Raw genomic sequence first — 24,411 nt, 5'->3', positions numbered from 1 at the left:
TATGGATTTTTTAAAAATCCCAGACCTGACCGGGACCCGGGCTGCCTGCGTGACAGACCGGAGGTCTGCCACTCAGCCACTGCAGGGGTACAAGTCTGGACTATTCGCAGGCCATGATATGAGTCCACCACAGCTGCACTAGCGATTGTTGAATGTCTCATTCAAATGATCCCACACTATGAGAACTCAATATTGCGGAGCGCTCTCGTGTTTAAAAATACTGGTGTCCAGTACCCCATCTTCTTGTAATTGGAGAGTACAAACTGCTTGAGCATAATCAGGTAATTGACAGCACGAAGTTCTTGCCGCAAAAAATAATGGACCATAGAGTTTGTCACGGTTCACTCCGCACTACACATTATCTTTAGGGCTTGCTGGCGTACCGATTAACAGTGTCATGCTGACAGTAGTATTGACTTCTAAAAGCTTGCTGAGTGTCTATAACATTCGAAAATTTTGCATACTATACAACACATTGAGCGTACTGTTGCGTCATGACCACCATCTTGTGTGTCAGTCATGCATGCTACACCACGTGGCTGAAGTCTGAAATGCCACTCACTCGAAACTTACATCTTTTCTGCTTATATTACAACAACTGCTCAGATGTATATACATTAACCTCTTGTAATTATATAACATTTCACTTTTTTGACATCTGAAACAGGTTACTATGTAGCCTATATCTTGAAATTTTGTTGACCAGTCAAATAGAGCAGTGCAAAATATCGTTATAAAATATTATTAGATAGATATTAGTTTTTCTACCACACTCTAAAAGCCATACTTGCCGATTTTTTTTATGATGACTTACTTAGAACCCGAGCAACAGTTCGAAAATCAAGTTTAACCCTATCGTTATAGACAACATGCTTAGCCCACATTTTCCTATAAAAAGGAGACATAGCACACCTAATAATTCATTACCTTAACATAATGTAATATGTTCATGTACTTCATTTTGGGCATTTCTGGAAGCAATATTTATTGTGCAGCTTCAGTCCACGTGGAATTCTTTCTATTTATGTGCCATCCCAACAAAAACATATTTAGTTGAATGGAAGAGCAGCATCCTCCCATCAGTGGAGATTAACTGCCTGTAAGACATACACTGGATGTTGAATCGAGGGTATTGTAGTTGATTGCAGATGAGCTCACTTGCCATTTCCTGATGCTTTGGAATTTATTATATTTCATTTTGTCCATTGTGCATGATGAGAATTTTTATCCATAATAGTATAGTACAGTTGACATAGACCTTGGTGTTCGGACTTCTACAGGTGGTTATTAACTTCACTGTGACAAGATATGGAATTTCTGGAGCATATTCTTTGAACGATAAAGCACAGAGAAATCAGATGGGGTGTGGACAGGAGCGATTTGTTTTCACTGTGCTTTGCTGATGAATTCACGGTGGGGAATGGACAGTGTAGAATCATGGTGATACAACCATACAATTTTCTGCAACTAGTGTCTTACTTACCAGCTTTATTGATGGCGGTGCTGAAACTGGCCATCTTTGTTGTCCACACATTTTTGGCACCTCTTTATGAAATGTCTTCTGAGAAAAATATGAAATGTGTATATTTGTTAATCTGTTGCGAATGTTATTCATTATCCACTCAAAATGCGTGCCTACGTGTAGGATCACCCAGCTGCAGAGCACATGTCTTAGTTATTTCATATGGTTGCAATTTTAACAATTTAGTAACTTTTTGCAAAGAGCCATAAGAAATTCGTACTTGTGAAAGATGCCTAAGTGATTTTCTAGGAGACAGTTCCAATTGATGACCAGTGTCATCTAATGTCTCTTCTGTGAGAATCCTGCACTGTCTGTCTTGTTTCTTAAGCTGAACATATCTGTTTGGCTTTTCTGTTCCCTGAGCCTTGTTGTCAGCATCTCGGAGCACAATACCACATCACACATTGGACAGTTTTTGGGCTCATGTTCGGTGCCCGTGATACGATCCCACGAGAAACTTTAAATCAACTTAAACAATTTAAAATTTCTGATGCAACGATTGATGCCATAGGATCTCATGTGTTAAAATCATCCTTAGCTATAATTAGTAATAATTTGTACCCAAATAACTTTTATTGTAAATGATTTCCTATGTTTTCTTATCATTTATCTTACTGTTTTTTCTTTCAAATTGTCACATTTTTTTTTAATCATTGTTTATTGTGAATTGATTAGTAGGTCGATCTATCAAACCCTTATTTAGGGTGGCTTTTTTTTTTGTTTTTGTTTTTTTTTGTTTTGTTTTGTTTTGTTTTTTTTTTTTTTTGAAAATGATTATGGATTGTTGTATGTGATGAAATTTTTAGACTGGGAATAGTGTTTCAAACCACCTTTGTACTAGGCTAGCAGACTGGGTTAACACATATGAATCATAAATATATACACGTTCACTTTAAATTCTCAAGAAAGCACTGTATAATATACTGTAATAGGCTATGTACCTTGTCACTCGCCACTCGGAGACTGATTCACTAACCTTGACAGAGCCAGGATGAACAGGTGCATGCTTGCATCATCGCCTCTACCAGCCCACCGTTCTCCACCGTGAGTGTGTCAACAGCGCACAGTGAAAACCCCGTCGCTCCTTCCACACCTCACCTAATCACTCTGTGTTATTTACTTGAGAGAAAGTTTTCAACTCCCACCACAAGGATGTGTGATCACATGAGAATTCACATGTGACACATACACATGGCGATATGATATATTTCGTCACAGACTTCTTTACATGTAATGGTGTACCTCACATTTCTGTATCTGGTGCCACCATTAACACATTATTTGCAGTACACGTCTACACAAATACTCCCAATTACACTATGTACCTTTTTTGTTACTTGGTCAATCTCCCCTTCAGTATTTCTCCTACATTTCATTTGCTATTCTCTATTTGTTCATTAATCCTAATATGTCTAATATTATATACTTCTTTCACACCCCCCTTTTCCTCTAACTACTGTTCACTAAAATCTCATTTTCAATTTTTCTCTATAAATTATTATATTGAATTATTTGACCTATTTGTTTTTTGATCTTTTATTCATTTACTGTTCCAACGTTCAAATGTTAGTACTAATTTTATGCTGTCACTTGTTCACTTCTCTTAACCCTTTCTCACTATTTTCACTCATTCCTATTTGCGCTCACTTTCACTTTCTCACTATTCTGCTTCCACCTAATCCATTGTCACTATTCTCACTTCTTATAAATACTTATATTTTATTCTATACATCTGCTTATACACTTTCTCTCTACCCTATACTTCTCGATCTTTTCCAGTTTCACTATACTTGCACTTTTTGATCACACCCCCACTATTTTTTTACACATATCAAATATCTCTGCTAAATCCTCAACTGTCGCAGGTTCTGACCTTTCTTTACTGTTCGTCTCTACTTTATTTCTGTCTTTGTCTTTCTTTCTATTTATTTCTTCTTCTATTTCTCTTTCATTTTTCTTCCCCAAAGCTTTCACTTTCACATACTAGATTTCCACTTACACTTGCACTCTTATTCTTTTCACTACTTTCTTCCCTATCACTTCCTGACTCTTGGTTTCTCTTTTTATCACCCCTCACCTTTTTTCTAGCGCCTGTATTGCTTATTCCGTTATTGTCAGCATTCCTTCACATGGCGATATTTACACTTGAGCCAACATGGGCCTGATCCTGTGTGGCAAGTTTTGGGTGGGGGGATTGCTATGTTTCAGTAATGATTTCAGATAGTCCGAAAATTTTCTAAACCCAACAGGTCACGGTCTCAATTAGTTTGGATTAGTGGGGTTCTACTGTATTTTCATTTGAATATTGATTATTCAATTCCCTTTATTCCTATTAAGTTTTCATAAATCAATATTGATGGGATCACTCGAGAAATACTATTTCTTAATCATTCTGCATTCACAGGAAATGCATGAGGATATTTCATAGCTTACCACCATTTCGCTACAGAGAACTGCTTGAAACAAAACAATGACAAAATCTCGACCACATGCACGCAGTTTTGTTTGTTTGTGTGTTCACTTTTTCTCCAGTTAATTTGGAATTCGGAAAAATTCAAGCAACTCTTGAATGAACTTTGGAGATTTATATGAAGGCCAAAAGTCTAAATAATTTTTGGTTGTACATAAGGAGATTTGAGTGTGGGTTTAATTTTGTACAGTGCTTGTATGGGACCCTTAAGGTTTTGGATTCCAAATATGAAAGAATAATGGAACGGAGAAAAATTCTTTCCGGCACCGGGATTTGAACCCGGTTTTCAGCTCTATGTGCTGATGCTTTATCCACTAAGCCACACCAGATGCCCATCCCGGTGTCGGACAGAATTGTCTCAGTTTAAGTTCCAACTCTTGGGTTACCTCTAGTGGCCGCCCTCTGCACTACGTCATAGATGTCTATGAATGTAGGACCGAAGTCCACACATGTGCTGAGGTGCACTTGTTATGAGTAACTTCGGTCCTACGTTCATAGACATCTATGACGTAGTGCAGAGGGCGGCCACTAGAGGGAACCCAAGAGTTGGAGCTTAATCTGAGACGATTCTGTTCGACACTAGGATGGGTATCCGGTGTGGCTTAGTGGATAAAGCATCAGCACGTAGAGCTGAAAACCTGGGTTCAAATCCCGGTGCCGGAGAGAATTTTTCTCCGTTCCATTACTCTTTCATCGTATGATGCAGAATATCTGCATGGAAATATCATATGTACTTTGGTACATTAAAATAATATATATGAAAGAATAAAATAAAACATGAAAATTTGATGCATATAACTTAATTAAAAAGTGTTTTGATATAGGCCTATTGATATGCCATTTATTATACATTATGTAATTTAATAATATTTTGGTTCTTTTTCATTTCTTCCATCAGTTCGTGGGAATATCACTCTGCGAAGTCTACATGTTCAGTTTTTTGGTGATAATGGGAGACGTAGTTGGTTGTACTGCAATTGTGTCATTCCATTTGAAGGTCTTGAGGCACTTCATAAACTTTCACTTAAGTTCCAAAGTGAGGTAAGTGGTACCATAAATGTATAAGCAAGTCCTTCATCAAATGAGGAGCTAGGAACTTCGTACTGATCGTATTGCCCTATGCAGAGTACTTCCAGCCAGGTGCGATGTCATCAAAAGACAGCTACATCTACTCATAGAAATAGGAATGTATAGTGGAAAGGAAAACAAACTCGTACTCAAGGCAGTATTCCCATTTCCGGAAAAGAAAGACCTATGGGGCATTCGTAAATGCACAGCTAGTTACATAATTATGTTCATGTACAACTATACAAATTGTTACATGCATATAGATTGATATTGATACAATTGCTATTTACATCTATAAAATATAACACAGGGTGTAACATTTACAGAAATGATGCAAAACAATAGGTTAATAATAAAATAATACATTTCGTAAATATCTTGAAATGTTTACCAAGTAAAAACCAAAGAGAGAAACAAACTGAAAAAAAAAAAATACACACACACAAGCACGCACAGAGCATAAGCAGATAAGAAAGATATGTGTTATTACATTCTTACACCTCTCAAATAATTCTGAAGCATACACTGTATTTCAGCTTTCAGCATCTGTAATAGGGCATATCGAAAAAAAAAATTTCCGAAATTCAAAATGTAAGGAAGGAGTAAAAGAAAAAAAAAAAAACATGGTCTCTGATTACATTTTTCACCAAACTGCAGAAGGTTTAAAGATTACCATATGAAGTAAAATTTTTATTTTTATTTATTTATTTTTCATAATTCTTCGGTGCATGGTCAATGAGGCTCAAGTCACTTCTTTTTTTTACAATTTTTAGTTTCTGAAAAGCTATTAAAAAGAAAAACTTCAGTTTTCATTTCGTATTACGGACTTGTGTTTGTGTGGAGTAAAAGTTATAATTCAATGAAATGATCAGTTTGCCTTAAGTCTTATTTTATAACATTTTGTCGGTATTAACAGTTTATATTGACATATGCTCCTAGTATCATCACTATATGATGTACTCGGGAAATGTTATGTTGACTACTTAAGATTTTTATGCCTTTGTACTTAAACTAACACGTTCCAACACTATTAATGAGGAAGTTTGTAAAGATTTATATTTGCACTGTTATTACATTCTATAATATAAAAGAATAGCATTAACGAGTTACTGGAAATGTTAAAGATGTTCTCTAGTAGGAAGAAAATAGTTCTTGTACAAAAGTGAGCTCGCATTGGTAAAAGTAGGTAAATGTTTTGAATAGGAATATTTTCTGTAGGTACAAGTCCGTAATATCAAATGAAAACTGAAGTTTTTCTTTTTAATAGCTTTTCAGAAACTAAAAATTGTAAAATAATAATAATAATAATAATAATAATAATTATTTAAGGCCCATTGACCATGCTCCAAAGAATTATGAAAATAAATAAATAAAAATGTTACTTTATACGTTAAGCTGGGTAGCTCAGTTGGTAGAGCAGCTGGCTACGGACTGGAAGGTCCGGAGTTTGATCCCAGGTGGTAACAGGATTTTTTCTCGTTGCCAAACTTTCAGAACGGTTCTGAGATTCACTCAGCCTCCTATAAAATTGAGTACCGGGTCTTTTCCCGGGGGTAAAAGGCGGTCAGAGCGTGGTGCTGACCACACCACCTCATTCTAGTGCCGAGGTCATGGAAAGCATGGGACTCTACCTCCATGCCCCCGAAGTGCCTTCATGGCATGTTACGGGGATACCTTTATCTTTTTTTTTTTTTTACCTTCATACGTTAATCTTCAGGTCTCCTGTGGCTCGGTTAAAAGTGCTTTTAGGAGGTCCAAATTTTTTGTGCGAAACTTTGACACTATGATGCAACTTTCTTGAACTTTTAATTTCGAAAAAAAAAAAAAAATCGATCTTTTTCGATGTGCCTTAATGTATACTTACCTTACTGTTCTTAAGATTTATTTTTTATAGTCTAGAATATGAAAGAGTTACATTTCATAGATCTTGTCTTATAAGATGTTCTCACAGGAAAAGTTCATCACTTAATGTCAGAGAATTTTGGTGGCTAGGAATTAAAGCTGCTCATTATTCAGTCGCATAAAAATAATTCCACCAAATAGATTGAGGTAACATTTGTATTTCCATATCATTTGGCATCAGGAAAAGAAGGCTGTACTTGCCTGCTGATAAGTCAGTGATGACATTACCAACAGAAGTGAGTAGGCCAGGGCCAGTTGTATATGGAATACTTGTTAGCACAGCAAACTTGGTATATTTATAACTTGTGTATTGTACAGGGGTCCTACAAAAGATCTTTCCAGTTTCGAATAGATGTAATTTACTTTCTATGAATCTCAGGTGCATGAAAATAGCACCAAATGAAAAGAGAAACTCAGGAAGTTTCGTTGTGGCAACATTGTTTTCCTAGTTGGTAACACTGCCTCATAATAGCGCATATAAACAAATTTGTTTATTTTTGAGGCGAAATGGCTGCTATAGAGGACTGAAAAGCTTAATTTTCATGTGAACCAGTCGGTTATTAATGTACAACAGCATTACCGAACAAAGTTTGGTGCAGATCCACCCAGTGGGCCTACAAAATGTAAATGGTACACAGATTTTAAGGCAAGATTCTTTGCAAGCGGTTGCGATTTCATCCGTACAGTTGCTGCAAGCCCTAAAACCAGAGGACAAAGTGCTATGAAGAAATTTCTGCATAAGTATGCAGACTCTAATTGAAAACAATGATGAAATTATTTGTTCTGTGGTGTTTTCTGGCGAAGCCACTTTTCATCTTTTTAGTAAGGTGAACAGACATAACCTCAGAATCTGGGGGAGGGGGGAGGTCGGAAAATCCGCGTACCTATGTGGAACTGACTGTAGGCTTGATGTGTGCCGTGTTACCAAGGGGAGACATATTGAATATCTTTAAGGTAAGGAACTAAATTTTTGAGTTTCTCTTTCCATTGGTACTATTTTCATGCACCTCAGATTCATGGAACATAAATTACATGTTTTCGAAACCAGAACTGTCTTTTGTAGGAGCCCTGATACACGTTTTAAAGAAAGATTTATTAACTTTTGTAGGGAATGAAGAAGCGATTTCGCAAAGTTGCTGCTGCATTCCATGTTGGCCCAAAAGCAAAAGCCAAATGGGACATAGCTGTGGCTGAAGCTGAAGACGCCTTGAAGAAGACGAGGTATTTTGTACAGATACATTTCAATAAATAATGAATAAGTGATAGTGCACATTTTAGATCATGCTTCTAAATAAAATGTTCAGTGTTATTTTTATCAATATAAAATTGTTTATAGAATGGAAGATTTTTGTTTTTTTTTTGTTTTTGTTAGCTATTTGGTTTTTTCTGCATTTCCCTCAATTTTGTGTTGATATAATCTTTCTTTTTCTTTATACTGGGTGTTCATTTCAAAGTGTGTCATGACGTCACTGTTGTTGGGTCACCGATTTGAAGCGAGTTTCAGCTTATATGTTAGAGAAGTTGCCTATTATTTAAGGCGTTCTTCAATCTGAACTTGAGAACGTGTACGGTATAACTTGAACGTCGTAGCAACAGATGGCGGGTCTGTACGGTCTGTGTGCTACCATAACCTCTTTCGAACTGTGTTTTGCGCCGGCAAGTCGTACGCAGGGTATTTTTTATCATCGGTTGCATATGGTAACATTCCACAACACAAATCAAATACTCCGTGTCCATGTTGACTGTCGAAGTTAATGTCAACAAATACGTAAGTAATCGTCTTAACCCTCTCCCCATATCCCGACAGTATATATTTCCAAACAGTTCACATTCCTGCCACTACCGGCGTTACCGTACGTATCGGTACATACTCTTCAGAATGAACGCCGTACTTGCTAGGCAACTTCTCTGCCTCTTAGGTTATACACCTGAGCTGCGGAAGTGTAGGAAGATTGAATTCTCTAGGCTCATCGGATAGCCACATGACGGCATACAGCGAGCCATGACACATTTTGAACTGAACACCCAGTATTAATCATCAATAGCAGAGATTTATATTACTTCTAAATAAATTTTAGAAAAGAAAACCTCGAACAGAAGTTGAAAATAAATGTGAAGTTTCACAGTGGTACTAATTCATTCATTCATACTGTTCTGCCCAAGGGCAGTTCTTTCACTGCAAACCCAGTATTCTCCAGCCTTCCTCTTAGTCTGCATATCAAACGTGCTCATAATTTGTGTGTATGTTTTGTAAGCAATGTTCACAAATATCATATCCCCATCCCTGGAAGCAGTAGGTTGGCTTAAACTAGATAAGAAAAGAAATTTACATTCACCTCTTCTTCTTTTCGAAATATTGAACTTTTCTATCCTTTCGTACCTGTTGTCTCACTTCACTTACCTTTCTTCCCACCATAACCTGCCAAGACTCTGGAATTCGCTACCTGCTAGCATCAGGGACTGTTGAAATAAAATAGAATTCAAACACAAACTTACTAGGCACTTGGTCAGTAATTGAGACTCTTTCAGACATGGCTTCTTGTAAATGTTCTCTTATTGTGGCACAAAATATTTCAACATCCAGTAATTTCATGACTATATAATTTTGTTCAAGGTTTAATTTTTACTTACATAAAAAGACAATTTTCTTTGTTCTTAACTTCTACAATAAACTGTGTAGCCTTTATTAATCAGTTAATCTTTTAGTACTTTGATTTTTATTGTATTTGTAAATTTAATATTAATTGTAATTACAATTGTAATTGTATTCTTAATATTGTAGTTGTAATCCCCTGGTAGAGGGGAAGAGAAAGCCTGATGGCCTTATCTCTACCAGGTTAAATAAATATATATGTACTATACTACATTATGATGCTCAAAACTCAGCGATAACACCACACTAACAACAATAACACTGCACTACTGACTGATTGCTCGAAAACCTGCTACTACAATTTCATTCACTACTGGCTTGACAAAGATTTAGCAACACTGCAGTTGCCTGCCTTTGTCTTTTGTATGTTAATGAACATGCATGTTACAACAGTGTCTTACACTGCAGAACCATACAGCTATGCATAATTCCTCGTTACAGTTGACTGTGCAGTAACTTTTATTCTGAAATAATGAGAGCGCTTGTGTAATGAAATTTTCATGTGTTTGTATTTTGCAGTGATTGGTGTGTTTTTCTGTAAATGTGTAGAAGTTATTTTCTTAACATGGGCTATTCCATATGAAATCGATCAGTAAAAAATCTCGCATTTTTTTATACTCTAATTTTTTTTCCTACTTATACAAGGTGCTGAGGGGAATGCATTTTCAAAAATATACTATCGAAAGTTAAACGATTTTCGTATTATTGAGTGACAAATTTAGCGTATTTTATAAAAACAAGCCTCTTTCAGTGCTCAGAACTCTGGAACCATTTACTGCAGAACATTGAACGAGAGCTTATTTTGAAGCTGACATTTGGTAGGTTATGTTAAGAAGTAATCCTTATTTTTATTGTACACAGAGAGACAGATAATCTGATTTTACTTGCTTTTAGGTTTTTTGGCCATTTGTAAAAATGTAAAAAAATATTGAGAAAAAACGTTGCATTATTAAGAGGGATTCGGCATTGTTTGCTTAGTGGTACGGCAGTAAGTTTCAAGGGTATTAAATAGATTATTTTCACATGCCTAGACTTGAACGGCGCTTATACCGCATTCACTGGCCGAGAGCTGAAGATAAGCGAGCATTGGGCGTCATTTTACTCCTGTGTTTATGAAAACCTGTGATAAAGCTAGCACAGCTATGCTCTGCTAGACGACACATCACGTGTTTGTCTCCTGGCCTTGCTTGTCTCTGGCTAGCTCCCATCTCACAATCATCTGGTTAGTTCACGCGCGTACTATTTATTTTCTTTATTAGATATTTTCAATACTTTCTTATCAACATACCATCAGTAAAAAATATGTGTTTATCTGTACTTTCAATGCTGAATCTAACTATATATTTTTTAAATATTTTTTCCTGGCCAAAGGTGTCTTAATGAGGAAAAATCTAAATTTCTCCATTTCCATAAAAAGTAAGAAAATCTGTTTATATGTGAATATAAACTTTAATTTCTCATCATCAAAATAAACCATCATTTTGATCATTGGGTGAAAGGGTTTCAGAGCTACAACAGTTTAAAGTTGCTAATTTTATGAAAATACGATAAATTTAAATATTTTTAATTTAAACACTATGAAGTTCTGATGCCTCAAACTTTGCACAAAGCATTGTATCAAAGTTCTCTACGTACAAAAAAAGTTTCATTATATTTAGAAATTGTAAGGTTAATTTTCTCTACATTTCGGTCGATTTGAGATGGAATAGCTCACATTGTTTTTAGTATGTTTCTTGTAATGGTAAATTTTCGTGTTTTCATTTACAGGATAGTACGGCTGCAGGACTTTGCAACACGGTTTCCTCTAGATGCTTCTGTAAAATCCACAAAATCTGAGAGCCAGAGTGCTTCTCCACAGGATAGACAGAATGTTATAAAACTTGTAAAAACTCCAAAATCTGAGAACCAGAGTTCTCCACAGGATAAACAGACTGTGAAAGCTACGAAAATCGCAAAATCTGAGAACCACATTGCTTCACCACAACAAAAACAGACAGTAAAAACTGTAAAAACCGCAAAGTCCGAGAATTTCATTGCATCTCCACAGGAAAAGCAGACTGTCAAAGCTATAAAAATAGCAAAATCTAATAACCGAAGTTTGTCTCCACAAGAAAAACAGGCTGTGAAGGCTACAAAAATCGCAAAATCTGTTAACCAGAGTGCTTCTCCACAGTTAAAATACACTCCAAAAACTTCAAGAACGACGAAATCTGAGTACCGGAGTCCTTCTAGACAGAGTGTTAAAGCTGTGAAAGTCACAAATTCTGAAAACCAGAGTCCTTCTCCACAGAATAAACAGAGCATGAAAGCTACAAGAATCATAAAATCTGAAAATCAGAGTCCCTCTCCACAGAATGTGAAAGCTATAAGAATCACAAAATCTGAAAATCAGAGTCCTTCTCCACAGAATAAACAGAGTGCGAAAGCTATAAGAAATGCAAAATGTGAAAACCAGAATGCTTCTCCACAGGATAAACCCAGTGTGAAAGCTATAAGAATTACAAAACCTGAGGACGAGAGTGCTTCTCTACAGGATGAACAGGGTATGAAAGCTATAAATGAGAGTGCTTCGCCACAGAATAAACAGGATGTGAAAGCTATAAGAATTACAAAACCTGAGGACGAAAGTGCTTTTTCACAGGATAAAGACAGTGTGAAAGCTATAAGAATTACAAAACTTGAAAACCAGATTACTTCTCCACAGGATAAACAGAGTGTGAAAGCTACAAGAATTACAAAATCTGAAAACCAGAACACTTCTCCACAGGATAAACCCAGTGTGAAAGCTACAAGAATTACAAAACCTGAAAACCAGAATGCTTCTCCACAGGATAAACAGAGTGTGAGACCTGTAAGAATCACAAAACTTAGGAACCGGAGTGCTTCTCCATATAGTAGACGGAGTACTGTAAGACATAACAAGCAGAATAAACGTTTGTCCGAGATCAACTCTACTCCAAAAGCGGTTAGTAAAAAAAGTTTTTAATTGTAATTATGTATGTACAGAGCGTTCGCCTATGGGTGGGGCCAGGAAAGCGGCCTGCCTGCGATGTCGCTTGCGGGAATTGTCTATCTGTAAGCTTCCACTTTCTATACTATACTCTGTAGAGTTTTAATTTTAAAAGTTCAGCAGCAGTAAAGACTGATGTTTTTGAAACACTAACTTCCTGTGAAACACGTCTTAGAGATTTATTAGGAGAGCGTGTAAATGATGCACTGGTTTCATCAATTTTTTCTTCCGTCAATACTCTTTGTTTTTGCTTAGGAATTGTAGCATTTATCGACCCTGTTGTCCTTCATTTGTTAACAAGACGTCTAACACTTTTTCTACCCTGAATTGGAGCACCCGGATATTTCACTTCAAATTGCTTACGCACCTCTCTACATGACTCTGTTTTCACATATGCATCATACATAAAAACTCTCTGTTCAAGCGTGAATTTTGCGTTTTGCATTGTTAACAAATTTTACACACACGCTGAATATTTAAGCAACTGTGTCAAGAAACTGCAATGTACATGTTAAATACTGCAACATCTGGCTCACAACTGATAACTTGTCGACCTTCATGTCCGTGATCGTCAAGCGTGTCTCAACAACTGCACGCACAAAGCGGCGTATCAGTACATGCCGCTTTCCTGGCCTCACCCGTAGGCGAACGCTCTGTATATCAGTAATGCATGATTGCTGTTAAAATCAAATGAAGGGTTTTGTACAAAAAGCTCAGACACTGCAAACCCTGGTATTTAAAAAGGAATATTTTTATGGAAATAGAATATTTTGTGCAAGTTATGACATTGAGAACATTTTAAAATGACACCCAATATATTTTAATACCATCTGAAAGAGCATTTTTTTTTATGCAATACTTAATTTGTTTTATGCCGAAGCATTGTGATTATGGCTACTATAATGACAGTTCTGTTTTGTTGTTCCCTGCCTGTGTTGTGAAAGTAATTTTATTGATGAAAACAAAAAACAAGATGTTCTTAATTTAAAATGAGAGAATTGAGATCCTGATGATGATTGGATTTGGTGATAGAAGATGTGCTCAACAAGAGTTATGCACACTTTTTAATAAAACTCATCCAAATCAGCCTGTTTCTCAATCAGTTGTGAGTATAATAGACGCGACATTCAAAGAACATGGACATGAATATGTTTTTGAGACATAAAAAGATCTGGTACACCATTCACTAACAAGGATTTGAAATTTGACGTTTTGTTAATTGTCAAAGAGAAACCACACTCTTCTCTCCATGAAATAGAATCTACATTATATAATTCGAAAGCATCTCTCGGAGAACATTGCACAGTACTAAATATCATTCTTATAAAATCCAACCCTCACAGGAATTTAAAGTATACATCGACTCATTTCTTCAAAATTTTAGTAAGAAAATAATGTTTTTGCCTCATCTGGAAGCTCATTTCTTATAATTTTCAGAAATATATAACTTGTACCCATTATCTCAATAATTTCAAATTTTGAACATTTGTAATATAAGCGCACTATACTTTCCATACCTTACGCCAGGGGTCGTCAGCACAGAGCACGCTGGGGCTAGCATCTCTTACCCGCTGAAAACGCAGCACACCATAGTGCACTGCTTAGCTGCTAGCGGGTATGCTCTCTATCTCTCCCTGCTGCACGACGGTGCACATGGGATGGCACCGCGTACCTGTTGCACATTTCAGTGAGTGCTGACGACCACTGCCTTACGCCATCTTCAGTGTCTGTTTTCTCCTTTTTCACATTTTCCAACATTTATTATCCTTCCGACGGACAAAAAGTAGACTTCCAATTGGGTAAAAGACTTCATTGAGGTACCAAATTGAAGCTTAAACATTTGGCTATGCTGTAAACTAAAATTATTACTTTCAATTGATTATAATTATTTTATTCCAAAAATATACAAATATACATACACTTTTTTTTTTCTAAAGTGCTTATATAATGTGGCATATCTTTTAAATGGTTCAAAATAAATAATTTTAGTAGGGGTAGGGGATCTTTTGACAAAAGATGTTTTACTCTAGGTCAATTTCTAATGGTGTTAGATCTGTTCAAAATTTAATTAATTATTTTTTTTTTTTCCCCAAGAAAGTTTCTTTGTGTCCCCAAATTCGATTTCCAAGCTTGAATTGCTTAGAATATTCCCAGGAATCATGTCACCAAAGTTTGAAAGACATTAAGAAAGAAGTGTGGATTTTTTATCCTAAGAGTTGATTAATGGAAAACGACTTTGATAGAAGGTTGCAGTGCATGCTCTTTGAATTTTGGTTCTATTCTATTCACAGTTGAATGAGAAATAGGTGGATGATTTGAAAGACTTTCGTTAAAAAGTACGCATACCTCTTGTGTACATCTTCTGTCACCAAATCCTGCCCTTAGGATATCAATTCTCTCATTTTCTATAAGAAAACATGGTTTTATATACATAGATTTCATCAGTAAATTGCTTTCATAACACAGAGACTAACAAAACGTTGGTTGGCTGATTTCTAATGGCAGACACTGAAGATTTGACTTCTGGCATCACAATAAAACTAACAAATTAGGTTTGTTCCAGCACGGTTCAGAATCTTCTGAACTGCCTGCTCATGCACAGTAGCTCAATGTGTGTTCCAACAAGACTAGAACTGATTCCAAACCGATATTAAACTCCCAGTTCCCTGTTCCAACGTGCTTTAGAACTCATTTGGAACGAGTGAAATTGGTACTCGATTAAGAGCAGAACTGAGAATTCCTGTTGACGCATGCGCAGATGGTTTAATCTGAAGTTAAGGTTAAAATGCTTCGAGACTAGGCAGTTTAAATAAAAAAGCAGTCGATCATGAGTAATTTGAAAGGTGATTGTGATATGTTATTACGAATTGAGTTTGGAAGATGAATAAATTTTAATATGAGAAGAAACTCTGAAGGCCATGAAAGAACAGTTCAAGAAACGTTTCAACAATGTAAAATCCCGAACTAGTTCTCACACTGTACACAGTTTGGCGCATGTGTTGAAGGAAGTTCGTTATTACTTCGGAACGCATTCTGAACTGCTTGTTGCAACAAGCTTAAAGTATCAGCAGTAAAATTGTTACCATAGTAACAAAACCATAGTGCTTCTGTATAAAACAAATGAAGTATTGCATAAAAAGTATTGAGCTCTTTTAGATGATACTGAAAACTATAACGTGTTGATTAAAAATGTTCACATTGACGTCATGTCATAACTTACACAACAGTAATCACAGAAACATTTTGTTTCCAATAAAAATATTGATTTCTAAATACAAGGTTTAATGTGTCTGAGCTTTTTGTCCAAAATCCTCTCATTAAATTTCAATTACAATCAAATTGTGCATTAATTTAAAAAGAACTGTATGTATCAGTAACAAAATTCTCAGAAGTGGCGCAGATATAGTATTTTGAATTTAAAATATAAATAGATTAAGGAGAAAAAAATGCCTTTGTAATGACAAGAAAGAGAGATCCTTTCCATGTCACATTGAACGTTAGATTCTGATTGCCTTATGAGAATTACAAAGTTGTAAGTTGGATTTAAGAAAATATTATCACAGTTTTATAGTGACCATTTTTTATCGTAAAATTTAATTTTGAACCAATTTTTAAACATTAAAAAATTATTGAATTTGTGTTCATTGTGGCTGTAGTATATTAAATAATAAAGCAGTCATACCTCATACAGTCTAATAAAAAATAAATGTGAATGATCTCAACTAGTGTGAGGGAACTGTTTGGGGGTGCACAGCTGTAAAAAAAAAAAGTGGCTGCATTTGTGAACAGGAAATATTTTCTAAGTCCGCTTCAGATCACGATGTTACACAGTGCATGTGCTTGTAGAAGCAGTTTCATAACTATGAAGTCATTTGATATCTGCGTCTCCTAGAGCAGCGGTAGAATGCTCACTTAATAATTCAAAGGTTGTGAGTTCGAGCCTTGTTCGGGTTATATTTTATTTTGTTACTCTTTAGCTATATAAATAATATTCAAGTTATTTATATTCTGTTGTTCTTTAGCAATATAAATAATATTCAAGTTATCAATTATTTTCTGTTATCGTTCTTTATTGTTACAAATAATATTCCAATTATCATTTATATTCTATTGTCATTCTTTAGCGATATAAGTAATATAAATTTAATGTTAGATTTGGAACAATACAGTTGCATTATACTAGTGTTAGTTGTATCTTTTTATACTATTACACTATACTATCCTGAAACACAATAAAACAAAAAGGAGTGACGAGGATTTAAACCTGAGACATTGACATCTAAATTCTGATGTTTTTCCAACTGAGCTACAGGGGCACAATTAAGAAGCATAATGCAGAAAAATTGGTCCAATCCCCCTCTAAGACGTCCAAGAAGTTGGTTCAGGATGCCTGGGATGCAGTGACTGAGAACAGTCGCTATTTGAAAAGACTATACTAGAATTAACGAATATTTGTATTTCTGACAGTTAACATTATGAGTGAGGTGGGGACATGTTGCCATAGCGATGAGTGTTGCCATAGCAATACCCAATCACAGTCCGTTTGCCTCTCACGCTGCTGCCACCAACCTTTAACCAGCATGCGAAGTGTTGCCTGTTTAAGAAAATATATGTATGTATGTATGTATGTATTTATTTACACTGCAAGTGGGCAAGCACCCGGTAGCAGTGGTATACACAATATAAACAATACACAATAGGCCTACAATTTTATACACAATACAAAAAGAATACACAATATAATTTAACACAATAATAATAAAACATAAATAAAATACCTAATTTTACATTACAACCTACATTATTATGTATAAGCCCTACGTAAGTTTCAATAGTCTTTCACTTTACTCTCATCTCACTCACTGTAGTGGCACTATGACGCATTTCACTGACACTTTAGCACACATTTCACTGACACTATAGAACACATTTCATTGACGCTATAAATTATCACTGATCGGAACTATTCACTGCACTGTAAAACCATAACTTCACTGACTCACCTCGCTTCACTGATACAATAGTTCAAATAAGTCAAATAATTACATCCTTATGCATACTTATAAACAGAACTACATTTAAACTAAACATAAACTACATTTAAACTAAACATTAACTATGGTGGTTTGAGTTGGTTGGTTTTCTGTGACGGCATTTCACTGTTCATTGTTCTCAGTTTTATCGTTTAATATTCTGCCTTTTTAACTCAGTGTTTAATAGTAATTTTGTGTGTGTGTGTGCGTGCGTGCGTGCGTGCGCGTGTGTTTTTTTTGTGCGCGTGTGTTTTTTTTGTGCGCGTGTGTTTTTTTGTGTGCGTGTGTTTTTTTTGTGTGCGTGTGTGCGTGTGTTTTTTGTGTGTGTGTGTGTGTGTGTGTCTTTTTTTACGAATTCATTTATTTCGGTATATAATTATTTAGCCCTTTGTGAATAAATGTACTTTAAAAAGTAACAGAAATACTTATTTTAAATAATAACAGCACATAATTCGTTTATGTAACAAAATTTACCCAGTCCTCAGAAGGTTAATATTACAATTATTATTATTATTATTATTATTATTATTTATTTTTATTATTATTGTTATTAGTATTATTATTGTTATTATTAAAAGTGGTGGTATGGTAGTGGCAGTAGTGGTATTCGTAGTGTTATAGTATCGATCGATCAAAATTTGTTACGTGTATTTCTGTGAACTTTTACTATTTTTAATTCTGTGACAATGTCTCTTAGTCAGACAGCTCTAATAACAATATTGGATTCAAGATACCTATATTAGAAATTAGAATTCGAGCCTAATTTATGTAATGTGAGATAAGATGTAGTTTTGAATTTGAAGTCTGCTTTCCTGTCTTTCTCTCACTGCAATGCGGCAACAGCATACGCCCTCCTGCGACTTCACATACAACTGTCAGAAGTACAAACATTCGTTAATTCTAGTATAGTTGATTCCATGCCTACTCGACTCAAGATGTGATCGAGATGGGAGAAAGATGGACTAAATATTGAATCGTGGCTTCCCCCCCCCCCCCCCGAACTTTTAATTGTTTGAATTTTCTAATGCAGATGCCAGTAAGTTTGTTTTGTTTATGCCACGAATGAAGTTTTTTGTTGAGAATAAAATCTTTCTTTCTTTTCATATGCAGCTATAATGTCATAATAAATGATTATAAAGACATGACATAATACATTCATGAACCTGTTAATTACTAAAACAGTTATAAAAGAGACAGGAGCAATTATATTTTCTCTCTCTTGTATTTGAACGCATGACCTCACGAATACCAGCCCAGAACGCTACTATTACGCTACAAGAATAACATGATTGTTGATATCAGACAACGTGGTCCAACAACATGTAACATCGCCTGTCTCCAAGTTATAGCGAAGATATTCGAAGGAAACTTAGCTTCTAGAGAGTGGCCACTTTTTTTTTGACAGCTATACATAAGTGACTGTTCTGCTTAGTGTAGTGTGGCATTATATTACCACATTTCTGCCTTGGTTTTAAAGTAACTTTTGTTGTGATTAACCACACAGGTCTTGTTAATATGATCGTTTTGTTTAAAGGTGAAATCCGAGGACGAAAATTATTTTCGTTCACCCAGTCCTGAGCTTCCTATAGACATAAGTACTAAGGAATTGATTCCATCAGTAATATCTGATACCAAAATTAGAATTAGTAGTTCTTCAGTGAAAAAGAAGAGGCAACGTAAGAAGTATGGAGGGCAGAAATTGGGCGCAGACTTCGAAGCATTTCTTTATAAACACATTGATCGTGTAACACAAGAACATCCAGAGCTCAGCACAAAGAAAGTAGAGAAATATCTTGCCAAAGAATGGGCTGAAATGGATGATCAAGAGAAATCAAAGTAAGTGTTTAATTGCATGTTGAGTTCTGTTTTCATATCTGTTGAGCATCCTTATTGTACAGTATGGGAGAACATGGGGCAGGAAGGGGAAGTTAATGTTTGAATGCTTTTATTTGATATCAAATAATGTAAATGTATGGGTTTTATGACATATATGCTTTTATTACACTGTAAACAAGTAAAAAAAAATGTACTTCGAGTGAAATCCAGTCATTATAACCTTAAAATAAATTAGTTTTTCGAAATGTATGTTCTGCTCCACGTATGGGCCAAAATGGGGTATCTGTTATTTGTAATAATTAAATGGCAAAAGTGACAAAAATTATATACTGAAAGTGTGAATACTACAACATTTTACAAGTTTACTTGAGAAAAAGTCATTCGCAAAATACGCAAATGTGCGTGGCATCCTCGTCTTCACTATCTACTCCTGCGCAACAATTGTGAGCCCATTTCAGACATGATATGCATCTAATCCGACCTTCTTCTGATAAACAACAGAACGAACAACCCATTACAGGAGGTGAAATTTAATTAAATATTGACTTGGGGCAGGACGGAATACTGCCCTGTTATGCCCCACCCCGTTTTGCCCCACAGTCACAATTTCTAAGTTATGAGGTATTGGCAGGAAAAATAACGCACGAAATTTAAGAAAGTTTCGGAATTAAAAGCCAGGTAAGCACTCTATAATATGACATTAAAATAGATTATCTAAATAAATCTCATTTCTACTTACGTGTGACAAGAGAACACTTCAAAGTTGCAAATGAATGATACAATATGATGCAGCAACCGAATAACATACAACAGATTCAAGGAATGGCAGTAAGTGTTGTGTGATGATATATTTACATGAGTTGACGAAGTTCTAAAAAAAAATTCGGTAGATTGCACTACTTGTTGGGAAGATAGAGGCTATTCCCTGTCCTTCCCCCTTCCCCGTCCTGCCCCATATTCCCCTACATGTCCCATTCATTATGTATATTGTTACAGTGTAGTGTCCTCATTAAAGATAATTAAAACATTTAAGAGGATTTAGTCAACATTAAAAGCTGTTTTTATTAAAATCTTGATGAAACAGCACATACTATCGTGTATTTTACTGCTACCATATTATGTCCTCTGGATTATTCCTGGCATCAGCATTTAAAGCTATGTCTTGGCATTACATATTAAAATACTGAATGTTCTTTACCTACAGAGAAACAAATTTGTAAAATTTTTCAGAATAATGAATTAGGCAAAAGTACTGATAAAGAAACCGACAAAGTCTGCAAATTCAGAAAGTGTGTTGTTTGAAGTGAACACATACATTGAGCTTTCTTTTGCTGAAATTAAAAATTTTAAACGAGTATTACAGTTCTCATGTTTTGATGTTAAGTTATGTAATTGTTTACCACTTGTTAGATTAAATTTATAGCGAATATACAGTGATACATTGTAACTCATTTTTAGAATATCAAAAACATGTGCAGTTATAAGAAATGTAGATGTCTGAAATGGACCAGGGATAGAGAAAACTCCAAAATTATCAGATGCCAGCCTCTTCTTTTATTTTTTTTTTTTAAATGCAATTAGAAAACCATCCAAGCTAACATAAAGATACATACAAACAATACCATCCCATTGCATCTCCTCATACTCATCCTCTTTCACAATAGCCCTGCCAAGACTCTGGAATTCGCTACCTGCTGGCATCAGGGATTGTCGAAGTAAAATTGAATTCAAACGCAAACTTACTAGGCACTTGGTCAGTAATTGAGACTCGTTCAGACATGCTTTCTTGTAAATAGTTCTCTTAATCTATCACAAAATATTTCAATATCAGGTAATTTCATCACTATACAATTTTGTTATTCTAGATTTAATTTGTAATTCAGTTAATACAAAAATATTCTTTGTTCTTAACTTCCATGATAAATTGTCTAGCTTTCATTAGACAGGTAATCTTTTTGTACTTTGATTTTTATTGTAATTGTAATTGTAAATTTAATATTAATTGTAATCAAATCTTCCTCGACTTTTGAAGAGAACTATACATCTTCAATGCTGGAAACAAGAATTTAGTTTCCCAATATTTATACGGCAGCAGAATTATTCGTAATTTATTTATTACATGGAGGAGTCCCCCTGGATTAAGTTAATGTCTCGCTTATGTTGTGTATTCTGCAGCCAGGTAGTGCCACTCGAAACTTCTGTCCAGCAGCCAGATCTTGGGGTCCTCTCGTTTTAGATCGGATTCGCACTCGCTCTTGTCCATGTACACCAGACACACCTTTCCGATGCCTTGGCAAGCGTCCAGTTCGAAGATCTTGCACTTGACGCCGAAGTTGGGGCGCTGCCTGGGGTCGTCCTGCTCGCTGATGATCTCGATGTCCAGCAGCGTGGGGCATTCCGCATCGCCCATGCTCTTGACGCCGGCCAGCCGTCGTAGCTCAGACATAGAGTTGATCTTCATGTAACCGATGGAGAGCACCTCGCCTTGTGGATATTCTCGACCATGGCTTCATTAAAGATCGGACATCCTCTCTCCTTTCTTCGTGGAAGTTTTGTTCTTGTGAACTTTCTACCCGTGCTCAAGCAGGTACGCTACACATTAAATGAGAAAGATCTCTTCTAACGAAACAGCGTTAGGAAATGATCCCAGGATGGAGGCAGCATTCCCTCGCTGAACCGCTATTCCAATGCGTTGACGAAGGAAATTGATACATCTAGGATCGCCGGTACGGGACAGTAGGCGTGTACCAATTTGGGTGAGTAGATCTTTAGCGTCTCTACACCACGGACCAAAGGTCTCAACTGCAAAAGCGACGAAGATGTAATTGGATGTTAAATGTTCATATTTGCGTCGTTTAGCATGATAAGCGGATTCAGCTGCAGATCCGGCATAATTGACAGAAGATTTTAAATGGGAAAGGGCTAATGTATCTACACATGTAAAATCCCAGATGAGTGATTTACCTTTGGACCAAGGAATTAATGTCAAGCCGTCAGGTCGTTTACCATCCGACCGGCTAATACCAGATGGTTCAAGAAGAGTTGGAATGTCACAGGAGGTTAAAGATCTACTAATGATGTTATTAATAGCAGAATGTCTAGGAATGCGACCTTTACTTCTGGCACAGCTTAAGGCATGATGTCCAAAGGAATCCACAGTCTCTCCGCATATACATTGGTGTACATGGCAAATTTTGCAGCCCAGACGCAATGCAGTAGCGATTTGGAAAGATTTACCGTCCATCAAGGTACCAACATAGGAGGAAGGCAGAGCATGGAGCCAAGATCCAGATTCCTTCTCTTGGAGAGCTTTAATACGAGCGATGTCCTTGTCAGATGTGAAAGAGGATATAAGAGAATCAAGTATTTGACCTGCAATAATCTCATCCCAGGCTTTTTGAATGGCTGGATTCTGGGGAGGAGCAAAGTTATTCGTTTTTTCGTACCACTTATTTAAAGCTTCAGGAACATAGCAAATGTCGACAGCATCAGTGTAAATAGGGAAAATAAATTTGATGAAGTCAATAACGCCAAAGACTGAAGATAAAAATGCTGGTATACAAATATCAGTAAGTGTACGAATACCGAGGCCTCCTAATTTAATTGGGAGAGAAGCCTGTACCCAACTGTCGTTGTCAAAAGAAGTATTTAAAATAGATTGTAAAGACTGCTTTAATAAATCATCTGCCTGCTGGAGAAAAGTAGGAAAAAGAAATAAGGGTGTAGTTCTTAAAAAATAAGTGAATTTAGGGATTAATAGGCAATTTTTGACAATGAAATAAGAGACTTGGGGGTGAAAATGTTCAAGACGACCAAACAGAGTTTTCAGGAGCTCCAATTTTTGAGTAGCTATTTCATCAACAGAATCTAAAAAGATGGGAGAACCCAGGACGGACAGATTTGACTTTGTGACAGTTTTAATGCCAGGAGCAATATTCTGGAAAGAAGATAAAATATTTGGGTTAATAGCAGAACAAAAATAAATTTCACATTTATTAGGATTAATCTCAAGACCAAGTTCGGACCCAAGATGAATGATTTTCTGTAGATCACAAAGAACATCATGGGAATCTCCAGCTAAAGTCCCATCATCCAAATAAAAGAGATTTAAGTCACTAGTTAATTTTTGGATGAGGGAGTGGACTGTAAGACTGAAGAGTAAAGGCCCTAAAGGGTCTCCCTGCTGGCAGCCTGTTTGTGATAAAATAATTTTGGAATTAAAAAAGAGATTGGACGGATATCTATAAGACTGCCAAACAAAAGGGTAAAAGCTGGGGAATTTTTCTAAAAAAGAATTTAACATGATATCACGTTCAATGCTGTTAAATGCGTTCTTAAAATCTATCTTCAATAGAATTTTATCTGAGTTATCATAAGTATGTAAGAAGGATCGTACAGAGTGTATAACAGATTCACAACCTTTAGGAGAACCAAATCCTAGTTGATGAGGTCGAAAAATATGACCACTTTCAATCTTAATAGCGTGACAAATAATTTTAGAAACAAGGCGCCTGAAAGTATTACCTATTGCGATTGGGCGTATGCCACCGCCAGGTTTATTAACTGCAAGCAAAGAGGCACCAAAGAAATTTGTACGTACATTATCATTTAATTTACCTTGAGACAAAAAATTGCAGAGATTAGTTATGGATGAAAGGAGCTTTTTACCAGAGTCACCAGCGGAAATGGACACTAAATCAACTAGATGCTGAGGTCGCAGACCATCAATACCAGAAGCAGATCCTTGAGGGAAACTTTTAATGGCGTGTAGGACATCAGATTCAGAAAAAGATGGGTGATTAGCAGTAATAACAGGAGCATCAGGAAAAGTAGATGGTCGAGAAGGAGGCGGGTGTTTTGATAATAATTCTTCGTAAGTAAGTTGATTGTATTCAGCTATCCCCATATCGGATGATA

General features: G+C 35.9%; 1 protein-coding gene across 1 annotated transcript in view; it reads left to right on the top strand.

Annotated features, from left to right (window-relative positions):
* NSD (Nuclear receptor binding SET domain protein) overlaps window positions 1-24,411 on the top strand; it is a 68,674-nt gene that overhangs the window by 5,178 nt on the left and 39,085 nt on the right. The window contains exons 2-5 of the mRNA XM_069822946.1: window positions 4,891-5,033; window positions 8,071-8,183; window positions 11,383-12,580; window positions 19,193-19,494. Of these exons, the coding sequence (XP_069679047.1) occupies window positions 4,891-5,033; window positions 8,071-8,183; window positions 11,383-12,580; window positions 19,193-19,494 (1,756 nt within the window). The remainder of the gene's footprint in view (window positions 1-4,890; window positions 5,034-8,070; window positions 8,184-11,382; window positions 12,581-19,192; window positions 19,495-24,411) is intronic.

This window comes from Periplaneta americana, chromosome 4 (genome assembly GCF_040183065.1).
Source record: "Periplaneta americana isolate PAMFEO1 chromosome 4, P.americana_PAMFEO1_priV1, whole genome shotgun sequence".
NCBI lineage: Eukaryota > Metazoa > Arthropoda > Insecta > Blattodea > Blattidae > Periplaneta > Periplaneta americana.
The sequence above is the reverse complement of the archived record's forward strand: the minus strand, read 5'-3'. Positions and strand labels throughout refer to the sequence as shown.